The 17,536-nt window shown below is 30.6% G+C and overlaps 2 protein-coding genes across 2 annotated transcripts in view; both read left to right on the top strand.

Moving 5' to 3' along the window:
* Positions 1-2,212: 2,212 nt before the first annotated feature.
* On the top strand, positions 2,213-2,994 carry LOC129942125 (uncharacterized). Its single transcript, XM_056050935.1, has 2 exons — positions 2,213-2,625; positions 2,702-2,994. Exons 1-2 carry the CDS (start codon positions 2,373-2,375, stop codon positions 2,935-2,937), a joined length of 489 nt encoding a protein of 162 aa, XP_055906910.1. The 5' UTR covers positions 2,213-2,372; the 3' UTR covers positions 2,938-2,994.
* Positions 2,995-9,881: 6,887 nt separating this feature from the next.
* The window catches only part of LOC129938550 (protein unc-79 homolog), an 83,646-nt gene continuing 75,991 nt past the window's right edge, over positions 9,882-17,536 (top strand). The window contains exons 1-2 of the mRNA XM_056046181.1: positions 9,882-10,233; positions 10,321-10,440. Of these exons, the coding sequence (XP_055902156.1) occupies positions 10,179-10,233; positions 10,321-10,440 (175 nt within the window). The 5' untranslated portion in view covers positions 9,882-10,178. The remainder of the gene's footprint in view (positions 10,234-10,320; positions 10,441-17,536) is intronic.

Raw genomic sequence — 17,536 nt, forward strand, 5'->3', positions numbered from 1 at the left:
AAGAAAAGACTTTTTTGTTCCGCCTGAAATACGCTACAATGTTTGGGAAGGCGGAATGAGAGACTTAATTTCAGTCATTCAGAGTACACACCTCCACCAACCCCTTCTTTTGGTTTTGAACCATCTGTATTAAAATGGATTGACTTGTCTTCCAGGAATGCCCTATCCTTCCAGAAAGTTTGGAAATTTCTGTCAAATTGTAGTTGGGGGATGGTGTAGCGTGTGTACTTTGAAATTGATTCTAAATACCTAAGAATTACGGAGTGGCCAATGTTGTTGTTAGTCCACTGCGACGAAGCTTTGAGGCGAATAGAAGAGCTTGCAGCTATTTTTTTGCTTGATATGTCAAGAGGTATTAGGTAGAGTAAGGTGTCCAGTGCTGCAAACGGGGTCGTGCGAAGCGATTCTCTAAAACAGCCCACCATACTGCCACACCGTAGACAAAAATCGGTCTGATTGAAAAGCCCTATTTATTACCAAAGCTTTTTTGCAAGAAAAGAGAGCTACAGTAGCTTTTTTGACTCTTTGCTGTACATTGTGTCTTCAATTTAGTTTCTTATTCAAGACGAGACCCAGATATTTAGCATCGTCTGAGAATTTTAATTGGATTCCTTTAATATAGGGAGGATTTAGAAATGGAATTTTTTATTTTTTTACTGATCAGCCCAAAGTATTAGTCTGTCTAAGGCATTTTGTAAGAATTCTTTTAACGTGTTAAGATGCTTTCCTGAAACTACTACAGCAACGTCGTCCGCATAGGCTATCACTCTGAAACCCTCCGCATCCAAACTAGTTAGAATTTCATTCACCACTAGGTTCCAAAAGAGAGGTGATAGAACACCACCTTGCGGTGTCCCTCTACTAACGAATCGTCTGCCAGAAGAGTTGCCCAGTTTTGAGTTAATTATTCTGCTAGTCAGCATTAAATGAATTAACTCTCTACATTGAGAGAGATGTTAGTGTAAATGTGATTGCAGATGTGTCCTCCTTGTTAAAGGCACATTCGATGTCAAGGAAAGCAACTATAGTGAACTCTTTATGATGGAGAGAATATTCGACGGTGAGTACTAAGGTGTGTAACGCTGTTTCCACTGATTTACCTTTATAATAGGCATGTTGAGACGAAGACAGAAGTCTTGTATCAATACTTGCCTTAAATGGATATTAATCAATCTTTCCAAGGTCTTAAGAAGGAATGATCAGAATTTTTTCGTAGCTCGGCTGGTATTATTCCATCTGGTCCTGCAGATTTAAATGGTTTGAAGCTGTTGAGAGCCCTTGTAGCTAGTCCCTTGTGATCAGTGTTCTTTGGATACTTTCCAGTCCAAGATCATAGGGTGTATAGTATCGGAGGCAAGAGTTATGTCTTAGATTTCTTGTCGAGTTTTAGTTATGAAGGTTGGTTCATTTCCAACATTACTCACTAAGAGAATAGTACCAAAAATATAATTAAAAAGAGACTCACCTTTGTAGTAGATATTCGTGCTACCCGATACAGTATGATGAGCGTGGACATCGCTCCGATAAATAAGGCGGATCCTTTGCCGTTCCGCTTCAGCGACGATTCTCTAGGGTTTTTTTCAGGGAAAGGACCAGGGTGGTCATAGACAAGATACGCCGACACTAGCCAGAAACTTAATTTGATTGTTTCCAGTTTAGCTACGGTGGTATTTTCGTCACTGAAATTATGGAGTAAAAATACATTAATACTACGTTGCACGTAGCACATAGATTGGTTAAAAAAAGAATGTTTTGAATATCTAATAAAAAGCGATCTACTCAAATGAGCTGGGCATGATATTACCGCGGTAAAAAGTAACTGTAAACACTCTCTAGTCTTGTAACAACTTCTACTCAACAAATCATGTCAAAAAATTGCACAGTTATGACGTGAAGAACGGGCAAACACACAAACAAACAAAATGATTTTCCAATTTGTGATATTTTTATTACCTACAGACATTTTTAATTTCTATATTTTGCAATTAATTTTTAAAGCATCATCTGGGAACTGACTTCAAATCTTAAGAGTTTAAAGCAGTTGATGAAATAGCCAATAATGCTAAAACGACATGTCCATCATTATTGAAAACTCTTTGAGTAATGAAAGAACTATTCAGAATGAACCTTTCTATTCTTCTCTGAAAATTTCATCATCTTCGGAATTGCTTATAAGATGGTCAAAAGTTTTGTATAAAATCTTCAACGACATAAAATAGAAGAAAACCTGGCAAAGAACTACATACACAATATCCTATAAACATTGTTTTATTCAAATTATAAATATTGTGTTCTCTGAAAAATAATTCAATCCTGTTTTAATTTTGTATTTTATAATTCTGTAAAAATTTTAAACTAACCTTAACCGCATAATGTCTGCATTAAAAGACAAGCTTACTAATCTAACTGATATTCCCCTGGGATTACAACAAGGAGATATTAATAGCCCTGAAATAAATGCTGAAAAAACTGATAAGATAAAATCAAACTCTTTAAAAAGATTTTTTCGAACGGCCAAAAGCAGCTTGACTCCATCAACAAATGTTGATAATGCAGCTATTGAATCTGAGGTGAAGAATGTCCGTTCACTTCAATTGAGATTTGGAAGCTTCGATAAAAAGGATGGTAATTTTGAAAATTCTCTAGGAGTTCGATATATGTACATATATATAAATGTTTTCCATTTCTGTAAATATTCTAGATAAAGAAAAATTATCAAAAACTCATAGTGAACCAAGTTCGTCTTCAGACGCTTCAAGGTTAACAATATCAGAAAATCGTTCAAAATTACAAACTCGTATTGCAAACTATTGGACAGCAACATTTAAGAAATCTTCAAAGCAAGCTTCTACCAACAAAAACGCCCCAACCGGAGAAAATACCCTTTCGACAGGCGATGTCGACGTATTGCAAAACAATCAGTCAACTAATTTGTAAAAATATTCTTTTGGTAATAAAAATCCAAATTTAGGACTTGCAAAATCAAAAAATATATATCTTCTATCTCTATACCAATCTTTCGTCAAAATACAGGCTTACTACAAACCTAAAAATGTCCCCATTAAGATATGGGTTTACAGAAACCCAATGCGAACATCAATAGGTCAAAGATGGAAGGTGTTATAGGTATAGAGTGTCCTGGAATAAATGAATTCATGTCCCCTTTAACCGACTTACCAATGTTTGAAAGGCTTTAGCTTTAGCAGCCAGACTGTGTTATGAATGTAGAATGCTTGCGAATACAAATGGACACTCTGGCCAAATTTTGGATGAAGTCCTACAAGTGAATTATTTTTATAGTGAAAAGGAGCTGATATAGCTTACAATAGGAGTTTATTTATGCAAATGGTGTTAAATAACTGTTTAGTGTTTTATATAAAATCACTGTATTGGATATGGAGGGTTGTGTGGAATGAATTGGAAACATGTATCATGTGGAAAAGAGGTAAGTCTCTCTATGAATTTGATCCGTCTTACAATCAAATTGTTTGCGTAATATGGTGATATGTAATTATGTTTAGTTATGATTTTTAATGTTCCTACGTTTACAGCTATATTTCCAAGTGACTGCATTTAATGCACATTTATTTGTCAAAGGATGTTCAAAAACCGCATTGAATTTTTGTTTTTAAATAAGTTTACTTCACGTAGCACTCATATGCGGTTGTCAGTTTTAATTAATTGAATTTTGCAGCTGGTTGGTTTAAATAACAATTCATATCTAGTTATGCATGAAATGTTTTAACATTATTGCAGGTTTCCATTTTATTATTAAGTTCCCAAAGGAAGTTATTGTAATTTGTCCGATTTGTCAAACTGAAAATTTTGACATTTCTCGAAGTTTCAATGTCCCTAGAGTCGAAATAAAAGATTTTTAGAAAGATGTCTGTGCGTTCGTGTGTACGTACGTTAGTACGTCCTTACCTCTGTACGTTCCCGACTTTTTTTTCGTCGTTCATAGCTCAAGAACCAGAAGAAATATCGACTTCAAATACATTTTGTTATACAGATAATGTGGCAGAAAGATGCAGAAAGGGCTCTCATGAAAATTGCATCGGTTATTTTTTTTACCATAGCAGTTTAAAAAAAGGGTTAACCCTAAGTATCTCACGAACCAATGACGCTAGAGGCTTGAATTAATATTTATATAATAAATTGTAACGTGATATCAAACAATTATATTTTTTGAAAAAAAAAGTAAAAAAAAAACTGAAAAAAAATTTGTCACTTCGAAAATTTTACGTATAAAAAATGATTGTAACTCCAAAACAACTTTGTGCAACGAAAAATAACGTTTTTAAGATCTGGTAAAATTTTGAGAAAAATCGACTTCGCAGTTTTTTTATAAAAAATAAAACCTAAAAAAACATTACTCAAAGTTGGTAAACATTAAATTTCAACTCAAATATCTTTTCAAAAAAACTCATAAGAAATATTGTTTTCAACATTCGGTAAAATTTTGAGAAAAATCGACACTAACAAAAAAACAATACTAAAACTTAGTAAAAATTTACTTACGACTCAAATAGGTTTTCAAAAATTAAAAATATTGTCTTCAAACTTTTTTTGTTTCACAGAATATATTGTTTTCGATATTTATTAAGTTCGTTCGGTTCTTGATATCTATTAAATTAATTTCATTAATCCAATTCGTAAAAATTTAAGAAATTTTACAAAAATTGGTAAAAATTTGTTCTCGACTAAAAATGTATTTAACAAAACTAGATTTTCAACCTAAACTATTTCTTTATATGAAAAATGTTGTTGGTAATTTTAAAGTTTTTGAGAATAATTCAATTGACAACTTTCTTAACCCAACACGAAAACCTAAACATTTTTAAGCAAGACAAATCGACAGACGGGATGGGAAGTTATAAGTGTGGGTCGCATCCAAGTATCTTTTTTTAATTTGTGAATTAGATTAGATTTGATTAGAATAAATTCTTTATTTCGATACTAAAATTACATTAATATAAAGCTAAGAATATAAGGACATGGCGCTGTTGCCGTCTGCCTGATAGACATTTCAGTTAAAAATAATGAAAGTTTTTTTTTGTTTTGTTTTTGGTATAAGAAAATAAAAAACTTTATTTTTTAGTGATTTTTTTAACAATTTTCAAATACAACAGATGAATAATTTATTAACTTGAATATTTATAAAAAAGAAGATAAATAAAACAATTTTGAATGATTTTATAATCTTTAAAGATATGTATACAATTTTGACATGATTTGAAACACACAAAATATGAGTGTAAATAGCTCAATAGGTTTTTACAATCTCAGTGATTCGAGACTTAAAACATCAATTTTGCCGCGATTTGAAACACAAAATCTTTAAAATAAACTTTCCTGTTCTTAAAAACAATTTTAGTAGATGAAAAAAAGTTCAATTTTGCCTTGATTTGGCCATAACTTGATACATGACCGCTCAAAAGCTAATTCTATAGGCTAAAACATGTTTGCAAAATTTAAGCAGATTCGTCGAACTACTCAGCCCGTTAAGAATGTCAATAAGTTGGTCCATAGACAAAAAACTCACTTGGAAATATAGCCGTCGTTTTTTTGTAATATTGGACAAACTGCTATGAAATGATTTATATCCTCCACATTGTGCCGATAGCTTCCGAAGTCATTTCTGTACAAAATTAGTTTCAAGTTGATGACAATTGTTGGTTTAAGCGCTTGCATATGTCTCTGCTTGCCGATGAGGATGCACTTTGTAGGTGTTTTAAATAAAGTTTTTCATCAATTTAAGCTATCAAAACCAAGTTCAGACAACGACACCAACACTAAAATCGAATGGTTATAAATCACTGGTTCTTTGAACTTAGAAGGCAATCGAGAAGTAAAGTCCTTCTTGGAGCAACTAAAGCCACTCCCTTTCCTAGTTCTCATTTATAGCGTTGAGACTTGGACCTTGTTAAGCCTAGTTGAAAACGTTTAAGGATACTACGAGAGAAAAACACTTCGGGGTGCATAATGATCTAGTTAAATAAATAAAAGTCCAACGACTTTGTAAGGAAACCGCTACACAGGTGGCTCACAAAGGTGGTAGAAGACTCCAACCAAACTTAGCACGCGAAACTGGCTACAGCTAGCAATTTTGGTTGAGGTCCTGACCTTCTTGGACTGTAACGAATCGCTGGAAAGAGAAAAGTGATACTTATTCTTATATATTATAATAATATATTATTGATTTTGAAAATTGAAATTATATTCCACAAGCCAAAAACTTGCAGTTTAACAAAAACATATGTTATTTGTATGTTTTTAATTTCTTAATTGGAAGTCAAAGTATATATAGTTCTAATATCTTGACACTTAGGAAATGAAAAAAAAAAGAGGCTGGGATGCGACCCACACTGATGACTTCCCATCCCGTCCGTCGACATGCCTTGCTTGTAGGTTTTCGTGTTGGGTTAAAAAAGTTGTCAGTTGAATTATTCTTAAAAATTTTAAAATTGCCAACAATATTTTTCGTATAAGGAAATAGTTTAGTTTGAAAATCTAGTTTTGTTAAATATATTTTTGTTCGAAAATAAATTTGTACCAATTTTAGAAGCATTTCTTAAATTTTTACAAATAGGATGAATGAAATTAATTTGACGGATATCAAGAACCGATCAAAAATTTTTACTAAATTTGAACTATTTCTTGCAAATTTTATTTTTTTATGGAAAAAACGGACTGTTGGATTTTTATAAAGAAAACTATTGAATATTGAAACCAATATTTTCTGTGAAATAAAAAAAGTTTGAACACAATACTTTTTAATTTTGAAAAGCTATTTGAATCGAAAGTAAATTTTTAAAAAGTTTTAGTATTGTTTTTATGTTAGGTTTTTATTATTTGTGAAAAAAACTATCAATAAGATTTTTCTCAAAATTTTACTGAATGTTGAAAATAACATTTTTTTAAAAAAATGAAAGTAGTTTAAAGACAATATATCAAAGTTTTGAAAAGATATTTGAGTCGAAAATCCACTTTTAACAAATTTTTTTTTTGTAAAAAAAACTGTCAATTCGTTTTTTCTAAAAAACATTCTAAATGTTGAAAACAATATTTCTTTTAAGCTAAAATCAGCTGGAAGCCATAATCTCAAATGTTTGAAAAAATATTTAAGTCGAAAATCAATTTTTACCAACTTTTGTTAAATATTCTTTTAAGTTTTTATTTTTTTGTAAAAATACTGTCAACTCGATTTTTTTCAAAATTTTACTGAATGTTTAAAACAGTATTTTTTGAAAGATAAAAGTAGTTTAAAGCCAATATCGCAAAGTTTTGAAAATATATTTGAGTCGAAAATCTACTTTTAACAACTTTTATTAATTTGTTTGTTTAGGTTTTTATTTTTTGTAAAAAAAACTGTCAATTCAATGTTTTTCAATGTTTTTTTTTAATGGTGAAAACAATATTTTTTATGAGTTAAAATTAGTTGGAAGCCATAATCTAAAATTTGTGAAAAGATATTTGAATAGAAATTCAATGTTTACCAACTTTGAGTAATGTTTTTTTAAGGTTTTAATTTTGTATAAAAAATTGTCAATTGATTTTTCTCAAAATTTTACCAGATGTTAAAAACTTTATTTTTCATGACATAAAATTGTTTTAGAGATAAAAACATTTTGTATTCGTAAAATTTTCGAGGTGAACATTTTTTTCAGTTTTTTTGATTTATAAAACAAACCGTTGATTGGATTTTTTTCAAAAAATATACTTGTTTTAGATCACGTTACAATTTATATTATATAAAATTTAATTTAAGTGTCTATCGTTTTAGGTTCGTAAGACATTTATTTGAAGTTGTTATCTCTTCTGATTCTTGAGCTATGGACTACTTAAAAACGTCGATAACGTACGGGTGTACGAATGAACGCACACACGCACGCACAGACATCTTTCTAAAAATCTTTTATTTCGACTCTAGGGACCTTGAAACGTCGAGAAATGTCAAAATTTTCAATTTGACAAATTGTACCAATTGCAATATCTTCCTATGTGAAGTTAATTATTTTTTTCAAAATCATCAAAAAATTAATCTATATCAAAGCCACAAACTTTTACTATAGAATATTTTGTGTCAAAAATATTACAAATTAAATATTCTTTCTATAATAATCTCTTAAAATAGTTTATTTTTTTCAAAGCCTTGAATGTAGTTGATTAGACACTCATAATATATAAGAAAAACTTAAAGTAAAATGTTTATCCGTTTAATTATCGTTAAAATTCAATTTTTTAAAAACATCGTTAAAAAAACTCACCACAATTATTCGAAATCCTCTTTTTTAGGAGTGTATTTTTGTGTTGGGACTTAAATGGAGAGCCTTATAATGAACAATGCTCACAAAAGTTGATACCCCTTAAAACGGGGCAGCAAACATACAAAAATATCCTTATCAGTTAGCTACCCCTCATCGTCATATGTTTTTTGTTGTTACCGGCTTAATTCCTTATTGGCTCAAATAATTGCAACAAGTGTGTTTATATAAATAAAAACAAGAATTTTAACTCTGCGAGTGCGCAGGACGTTTTCCCCTCACAAATGAATGCGATATGATTTTATTGATTTTTAAAAATTCTTATCAGTTACTACGTCATACGCATGTATTTGTCCCACATTAAATAAATTTCCACTTCATAAGTCAGCTTTATTTCAATAATAAATTGTTTTCCTTTAAGTACATATTGAAAACAAAACAAAAAAAAAAAACAATTATTAAAGAACTTTAACAGTTTGTGTCTTGAAAATCATAAAGGTTACAAAAAGAATGAGAAAATGTATTTATTTTATAGCACTGTTTCTTATTGCATGAGAAAAAACTTATTGAACCTGTTTTCTAATACCACTTTTTCTTGTTCTATCGTTTTTAATTTTGAACAAGAAACAAGTTATAAAGACTATTTGATTGGTCAAGTTTTCAAATCAAATTTATCAAGTTCAATACTTAATGAAAATATTTTGTTTTAATTTGGAGTAAACTAAGATTTTCAGTTATCTTTATCATACAAATGTGACTTCATTTTTGGTCAAAAACTATATGGATTCTTTAACCCTTTCTTAGTGATCTCTGTTATTATTTTTTTGATACCCTCAATTCAAACCCGACTCCAAAATTACTCTACCAGGTAAGGTTTTTGAAATATTACTTTATAAAATTCGAGAAAAAAACACATGCACATTACATTTCGAGGCTATTTATTTATGAAGAATTTTGTTAAAGTTTAAGTGTTAAAGAAAAGCTTAACTATTCGTGCTAAAATTGTTTTCAACAGAAAGAAGAGCCCAAGTATTCTTAAAACTTGAGCAATATTTGTATTGTTATTTTCCAAAACTATGAGCGCAGAAAATTCAAGGTTTGCTAAAAATTTCAAAGAGAGTCAAATAAAGTCTTTGCCTAATCAAAATTCCCTGAAACTATTAAAATGATTTGAACTGCGTCTAGAAGACAAAGATTTGTGCTTTACAAAGTCATCATACAATTTATTGTCTCTAAAATTTGTGAAGAGGTACAATTCAAAAAAACCTGATGTGATAAGAAAAATTAAAAACGAGATTCGAATTCAGGGCATCTTAATCCTTTAAAAAAGTACTGTTCTCTTTGTGCAAAAGACAAAAACGTATTATTGTCAACAGAGAACAGTCAACATTTTAGGCGATTACACCTGACATTAGCCAAATCGACAACCTAAAGGTACAAAATTATGTATCAAATAGGCTTTTCCTGCAGATATGGTAAAGTTCCAAACCCTCCTAAGACCATTTTTTGCTTTAATGCATCAAGTGTCATACGCGCATCTATTTTGGTCATCTATGTTATTCTTACAAGTGTAGTTCTGATACACATCTGATTTTTCTTCAGTTTCGGAGACAAGTTCTTAAAAAGATGCAACATGGTTAAACTTTGCAAATTATCTTTTCCAATAAAAACTAAAAAAAAAATACTAAAATATATTAAATTTGTTGCTTAATTCATTGTCCACAAATAGTTTTATACTTTTTACGTCTTGAAATAATAAAGAGTGCACTAAAAAATCCAAATAAAACAAAAAGATCTCAAACATGAATTGAACTGATGAAGGAAAGTGTTTAGAAAAATCATCAATAGATACGCCCACGTCAAATAGTAATTTCTTCATAGTATGAAATAGAGGATAACAGTGTACTCGCATCAATGACAGGCAGTTTCAAAGTACAACTCATCAACATGGGCACGAGAGCTGCTGCCTGTAAGTTTCATTACACTCAACATTACATAATAACTTTCTTTTTAATTCTAAAATTAATATTTTTGTTTTTCATAAAACTCTTTACAGTTCAGGCTAAGCTCCGATGTCTCCATGAGTATCATGTTCGATTGCTACACAATGTCCTTCCAGCACCATCAGGAGTGGATATTGCAAATACCATCAAGTATTTTTCCCAAACTTTACTAAGTATGAACATTTATAATAATTTTGTACTATATTTATCAATTTAACTTAATTTTATGGCTTGAATAAGTTTTAAAAGATCTCGGTGGTCCTGAAGAATAGATGTGTTGTTTTTTCTTAATTCCAAGTGCGAAAAAGGAATTGGCACGCACTAAAATCTTTCATCAAGATGTTTTCTCGTTATGTAACCTTTAGGTACCTATAGAGGATGGCAACCTTTTGTAATGAGTTATTCTTTTGATGGCCTTTAAACCATCATTGGTGGAAAATATAGTTGTAGTTTTTCTAACATCTTTTTGCATTCTAAAATTAATCGGTTCAGAAACGATGGGTTTTAAGAAAAATCAAGAAGATTTTGTACAGTCAAATGTCAAAGTTTATTCTTTTTTTCCAAGAAAGTGCCAAGCATTAAAGTTGTGACTTATTTTTAATTTCAATTTCCCTTAGTATTGATTAAAATTGAAATTATACTCGTCCTTTAGAAATACTTTCGCTTGATGATTCTATACATATATGTATACATTTTTTACTTCTTACATATTGGAATAGCAAATTTTGCATGAGTAAGAAATTTCGAACTCGAGTTTTAATCAAAAATGACATAAGATTACGAAGTTTTTAACATTAGTCCCCATACGAATTGTTTGGTCCAAAATCGAAAATTCACGTTTGCTCAAAAACAAACCAATAATTATTTTTAAAATTGTATACAAAATTGTTTTTTTTTTTTACTTTGACTTCTTTTAAAATACACAAAAGATGGGTACCGCACAGATAACCTTTAAGCTCTAAATAAGTGTGTACCCAAAATATTTTTAAACTAATAAAATGCTCGACTGGATCCTACGAACTTGCTCCTTTATGCAAAGTCTGTTTAAAAATGTACCTATATAAGATTTAAAAGTATACCTGTAAAATAAGTTTCATTTCAAAGATATAAATGCCATTTGATTTTTCAATAAAAACCTCCATTTTTCAATTTTTTGACTCATACGGAACTAATTTTAGCAAATAAGGTGTCAAAGCAAGGAGAATTTTCCGTAAACTATACGAAATGCATTTTATTCAATATTAATTTATAATTTGTTGAAAAAAATAACTTTTAATTATAATAAAATTATGAAATACTCGGAAAATATGATGTTAAGGGAAATGGTTTGTGTATTTGAATGAACTTATCGAATACACACCATTTTTTGTCGGTAAAATAGTTTCATTTCAAGACACAACTCATCCTAGGACATCCATCCTGGAAATGAAAAATACTTATGAGCATGCTTAACGAAAACAATTGTTTGTGTATTCAACTAGTTCGTTCCAAGCTTTTTCCTTTGGATAGCTTTATTTTAATTTCATATTGGAAGAATCAGGATGGAAAACAAATTACCTGAAGATAAGAAAGAGGCAGAACACGTATGTTTAAATTATAAAGCGACCGCCTATTGGTTGTGTAGTTAGAAAGGTGTCTAATACGGATAAAGAATAGTCCATTGGCGTTTTCAGCTTTATGCAGATAGATAGATAAAGACATGTTTATGCTGATAATGAAGGAATGTTATTGTGGTAGAAGGTATTTACTTCAATCCAATCACATTTCTTCTTTCCTACAAGTTTTCAGCACAAGCATGGAGTTATTACGTTCAGTTTATTTTTTCCTAAAAGTTTAAAAAAAACAAGCATTCGAACATGTGCAAGAAATTGCTATCCATGTGTTGTTTGTTTACAGTCAGGCACTTGTGCGTTTTAGATTTTAGTTATGAAGTGACACATTAGCAGTAGTTGTAGGGGTTGTACGTAAATTCTATATAGGTATAATGTGAATACGTTGAACGTTTCTGGCCCGTTTCTTTAACTAAGTACTAAGTATTTATTCTTTTATATAGGTGAAGGCCTACAACATTATTCTTAAAAAATAATATTTTAAAATATTAAAAGGCACTTTAAAATAAATTGTTGATTAAACATATCATATTTGTTAATCCGATGCAGTGGCGCTACACGGCCATCGTTGGTATTAACAATAGTTATAGTTATCAAAATACATAAGTATGTACCAAACGCATTAATTTCTATAAAAGATAGGAAAGTAATTAACATTTTTTCAAAATAATGCGTTCTTTCGGGCACAGGATGTGATCTACGGAGATGGGAGGGGGCTACATTTAATACAAGTTAAATAATTAAAAAAAAAATAATTAAGATTCAAAATTTTACTAGCAAATAAGTTTGTCTTCAAAAATTTAAATGACACTCTATAAATCAAAAAACCCTGGATTCAAATTTTTTTTTCTGAAAATCGTTAGAGCGTTCTTTTTTTAAATTATTTTTTATATAAAGTTTTTCATTTTTGTTCTTAAAAAATTTTTGGTATGCAGTTCTTTACTGATTGTAAATATCCGCTCTACATTTGAATTTCGTAAAAAAATGTTGTGCCGTTTTTCATATATAGAATTTACAATATTTTTATAAAAATCCAAACAAAAAAATTGCACTTTTAATAATTAAATAATGTTAAGGCAATATAAGAGCTCGTTCAAAAAAAAATCATTAAAATCGGTTTATAAGTTTCTGAGAAAATTAAAAAAAAAAAAAAACAGTTCTATGGTGGTAGCAACACAACGAAATTCATTCCCTCAGATATTATCTCGGTAGACACTGACTACTGCACTCCTACTTTGAGCTTTAGTAAGGGTTTCAAGGTTATTTTCCCATCCAGAGAAGAATCGTGTCGATAGACACAACCATCTTTACTGGCGGCTCAAAGATGGAGGGCGGAATTGGTTCTGGGATCTTTTATGAGTCCCTGAATGTAGCCAAATCCTTTAGGCTTTCTGACTTTGCTAGCGTTTTTCAGGCTGAACTGCTGGCAATAAGGGAGGCATGTAAGATACTTAAACAAAACCCAAACCAAAACCGAAATGCGGCTATATTTACAGACAGCTGTCAAAACCATTAACTCGGCCATATCCTCATCTAAGTTGGTCGAACAATGTCGCGATGAGCTTGCGAGCCTGAATATTAACCTCGGTGTCACCCTGATCTGGTTTCCGGGCCATAGTGGTATCGTGGGAAATGAACGGGCTGACGAGCTAGCCAGGCAGGGATCGGCCCTTCATAGCTCACTTTCGGAAATGGTAAACATTCATCTTTCTGCTATGAAGGGTAAGATCTTTTCCATCTACCAAACTGAATCAAACCGAAGGTGGTGCAATTTACCCAACTGCATTATATCTAGGAAAATATGGCCCACCTATAATAAAACCCGTACAAACGATCTTCTATGCTAGCCAAGGCAAGACATAGCCAGGATTGTTGCGGTTTGTACCGGACATTGGCCTATAGAAGTTCATGCAGAGAAGTTGGGTATCTCTTACAACACCTTTTGCCGTAGTTGTAGTGACCAAAGAGAAAGTGAAACGATAATCCATTTCCTCCTCAAATGTCCTGCCTTGGCAAACACTAGAATGAAACACTTTGGAAAAGAATTCTCTCACGAACTTGATGCTATCTAAGACAAATATTAGAGACCTAATCTTTTTTCTCAATGCGACAAAATGGCTCTATAATAATCGCCATGAAGCTTTTCTATCAATCTATCCCTTTCAATCAAAGGTCAAACGAGTTTTTGGTATTAAAACGGAGCACTACAGCGCTAATTGGATCTCAGGCTAGGTTGCCTTGAGATCGCCATTCCATACCTACCTACCTACCATAAGTGGTACCTTTCCGGAGCAATACGAAAATATGTTTTTCTTACTAAAAGAAGCCAAGTTTTAAAATAAAATTTTAGAGAAAATTAAAAAAAAAAAAACTATTTTTTTTTTTAAATACGAATTTTCGTATTTTGATCAAAAAAATTTATTTTTTCTAACGCGAATCTGCCTAAAACATTAACTTCCAAGTTTGAACTCAATCGACCCAATGGATTAGGTTGTAGTAGCATGGACAGACCGGGCGGAATCACGGGACCTACTTTTTCGAGTTTTCTACCATCGTAATATCAAGTTCGAAAAAAATCTCGAGTTCGAAATTTTGGACGAATGCAAAACTTGCCATATCCTTCCGACCACCACACTGGTGCTATAACACCCCAGGAAAAATTGTGTATGTGACAAATTGATTTTAAAAAAACGGTTCTAAGGCCGGCCATTCACAACACAAATTTATTTTACACAAGTCAGTCTTTTGCAGAACACGATTTTAGTTAACTGTACAATTTTTAGTTTCGAAAAAGTTTTTTTTCAGACAACATATCAAAAAATAAAATTAAAAAAATACACATTTAAAAAGCCAAAAACAAAGTTATAATTCTCTTTTGAAGAAGATTTTTTCTGTTACTATCATCTGGACTTTTTACTTTCAAAAGAGGATATTCCCTGTATAGATTCAAAAATTTATCTCAACACTTTTGCTCTTCATTCATTATTTTTTAATGTGTAATCCAGAAATTTTGTTTTTAAATGAGCGCTTGTACAGATTTCACGTGGTGTTGTGAATAGTTGGCCCAACAATTTTCAAATACAATTTTTTGATAAATTAAATGTCGGCCGATTAAATGGTAAGAAAGAAATTTTTGTTGTAGGTACATTTTTAAACCTTAAAATACAAAAAATATTTTTTAACAGATTCTGTGGATACATAAGTTAGTTTGTATGACCCAGTCGTGCATTTTATTTTAAAACGGTGTTCATCATTTGCTCAGGAAAAAGCATCTTAGCCCTTTGGATCTTCAATTCAAGAGTAAAGAAGGATTTGCTGATTTGGTGCGCAATGATGAGGAAATTGCTCCAGTGTTATGTAATAAACAAAAAGAGGCTATGATGCGAACCCCCCGTCTGTCTATTTGTCTTGCTTAAAAGTTTGTAGCATGTATTGTAGGTTTTCGTGTTAGGTTAAAAAAGTTGTTAGTTGAATTATTATTATTATCTGTGAAATAGAAAAAAAATTGAAGACAATATTGTTAATTTTTGAAAAGCATTTTGATTCGAAAGTAAATTTCTACCAACTTTTATAAATTTCTTGTTTAGGTTTTTATTTCTTGTAAAAAAAACTGTCAATTCGATTTTTCTCAAAATGTTTTCGCATGTTCAAAACAATTTTATCTCATAAGTTAAAATTAGTAGGAAGCTATAATTTCAAGTTTTTGAAAAGATATTTGAGTCGAAATTGAATTTTTACCAACTTTGAGTAATGTTTTTTTTGGTCATTATGTTTTATTAGAAAAAAACTGTCGATTTGATTTTTTTTTTAAATTTTACCAGATGTTAAAAACGTTATTTTTCGTTGCACACAATAGTTTTGGATATGAAATCATTTTTTATAAGTACGTAAAATTTTCCAGGCAAAAACATTTTTTTTCAGTTTTTTTTATTTATAAAAAAACCGTTAACTGGATTGTTTTGCAAAAATATACTGGTTTGGTAGCACAATACAATATTTAATATAAAATTTAATTCAAGTCTCATGCGTTTTTGGTTCGTGAGATATTTAGAGCTAACCAAAATGTTCACCTATTTTTTAAACAGCTATGGTAAAAAAAGCACCAGCGCAACTTTGTTGAGAGCCATTTCTGCATTTTTCTGCCTATTAATCTGTGTAACACAATTTATTTGACACCGATATCACTTCTGGTTCTTGAGCTATAGAAAACGAAAAGAACGTCGCGAACGTACGGACGTACGAGAAATGTCAAAATGTTCTTTCTTTTCACACAATTCACAATTTGGCAAAACTTTAGTAGTGCTTTAAATTATTTTCAAACATTTTTTTTTGATAGAAAGAGTAAATATTCAGATTTTTAACAAGAACCCTGTATAATTTAATATTGTCAGCTAGGTTCTATATTTCACTTTCACTCGAAATGAAATTGAAATCGATTCAAAATATAAATTGGGTTTTGAAATTCGCTTTTATCAATATCGATTTCATTTGTTTCGAACTTAAAATGAATTGAATTACCTTGCTTTACGTTTCGATATTTGCTAGTGATTTGAAATGATTTGAATTCGACCAAATTAAGATGGTATAATTTAAAATTCACAAGGGTAATTGTTTTAAACTAGTAGTAGTTTTACTTAAAAAAAATAAGCCTTAACTTTAGAATGTAATGCACTTTAGTCGTAGGAAGTTACAACTTTTTATTTAAGAGAACGGACAAAGCATTTTAAGGGATTGTATTGGACCAAAAATGTGATTTTTGTAATATCTCGAGTAAAACAATGTTCCTTAAAAACTTTTAAAGCACTTTTTGACTGTACCTCGGCCCATAGCAACATCCATCTTTTTCAACCGATATTTAAAAACTGCCTTCCGCAAAGAAACGTACAGCTGCAGCTAGCTGTAATGCACATCAACAAAATCCAAAGAAAAATCACAGTCATCAAACTTGTATATTGATTGATGTGACATCAAATTTAAATTAAATTTCACCTAAAATCATTTGGAAAAGTCGATCGAATGATAGAACCCTGAAAACGATTTACCTCGATTTATGATTTCAGTTTACTCGAGTGAGCAGAAATAAGAATTTCTGATTTCCTTAACACAAACTGAAGTTGCCTTCAAATTCTTAAAACGTCTTCAATTCTATTTTATTTTTATTAAACAAATAAATAAAAAAATTAACGTTTCATATCTAATAACTTAATAGATAAAAGCTTTGAATGTTGCAAGATCTGAAGTGAAAAGAGATTCTGCAAACTATTATTTTGTATTCTTCCAAAGATTCTTCCCAACTTTTTTTCTAAATTTTAATTTTTACAGACATTATGAACTGAAATGTACCTATTTCCTTAAATTGAAGAACCAATCATTTTTCTCTCTAGAATTTTAAAATTTTGCTGACTCCTTTAAGATCAAAATATTTTCAAAAGGTTTTCAAAAAGCCATACAGTTTTTCATCAAATTCTGTTTTATTTTTCTACGAAACAAAAGACAACAAGAACAGAATATATTATTTTTTGGAATAAGGCTACGTTTCAACACCGTTTCTAACGTTTCTGTCTGAAATACGGCAAAAACCCTCTAAGCTTTTGTATTTTCGCTATTAAATAGATATATTTAGAAAAGTGTTGAAATCTTGGAATGCTTTCATATTAAG

The sequence above is a fragment of the Eupeodes corollae genome, chromosome 1 (assembly GCF_945859685.1).
Source record: "Eupeodes corollae chromosome 1, idEupCoro1.1, whole genome shotgun sequence".
Taxonomy (NCBI): domain Eukaryota; kingdom Metazoa; phylum Arthropoda; class Insecta; order Diptera; family Syrphidae; genus Eupeodes; species Eupeodes corollae.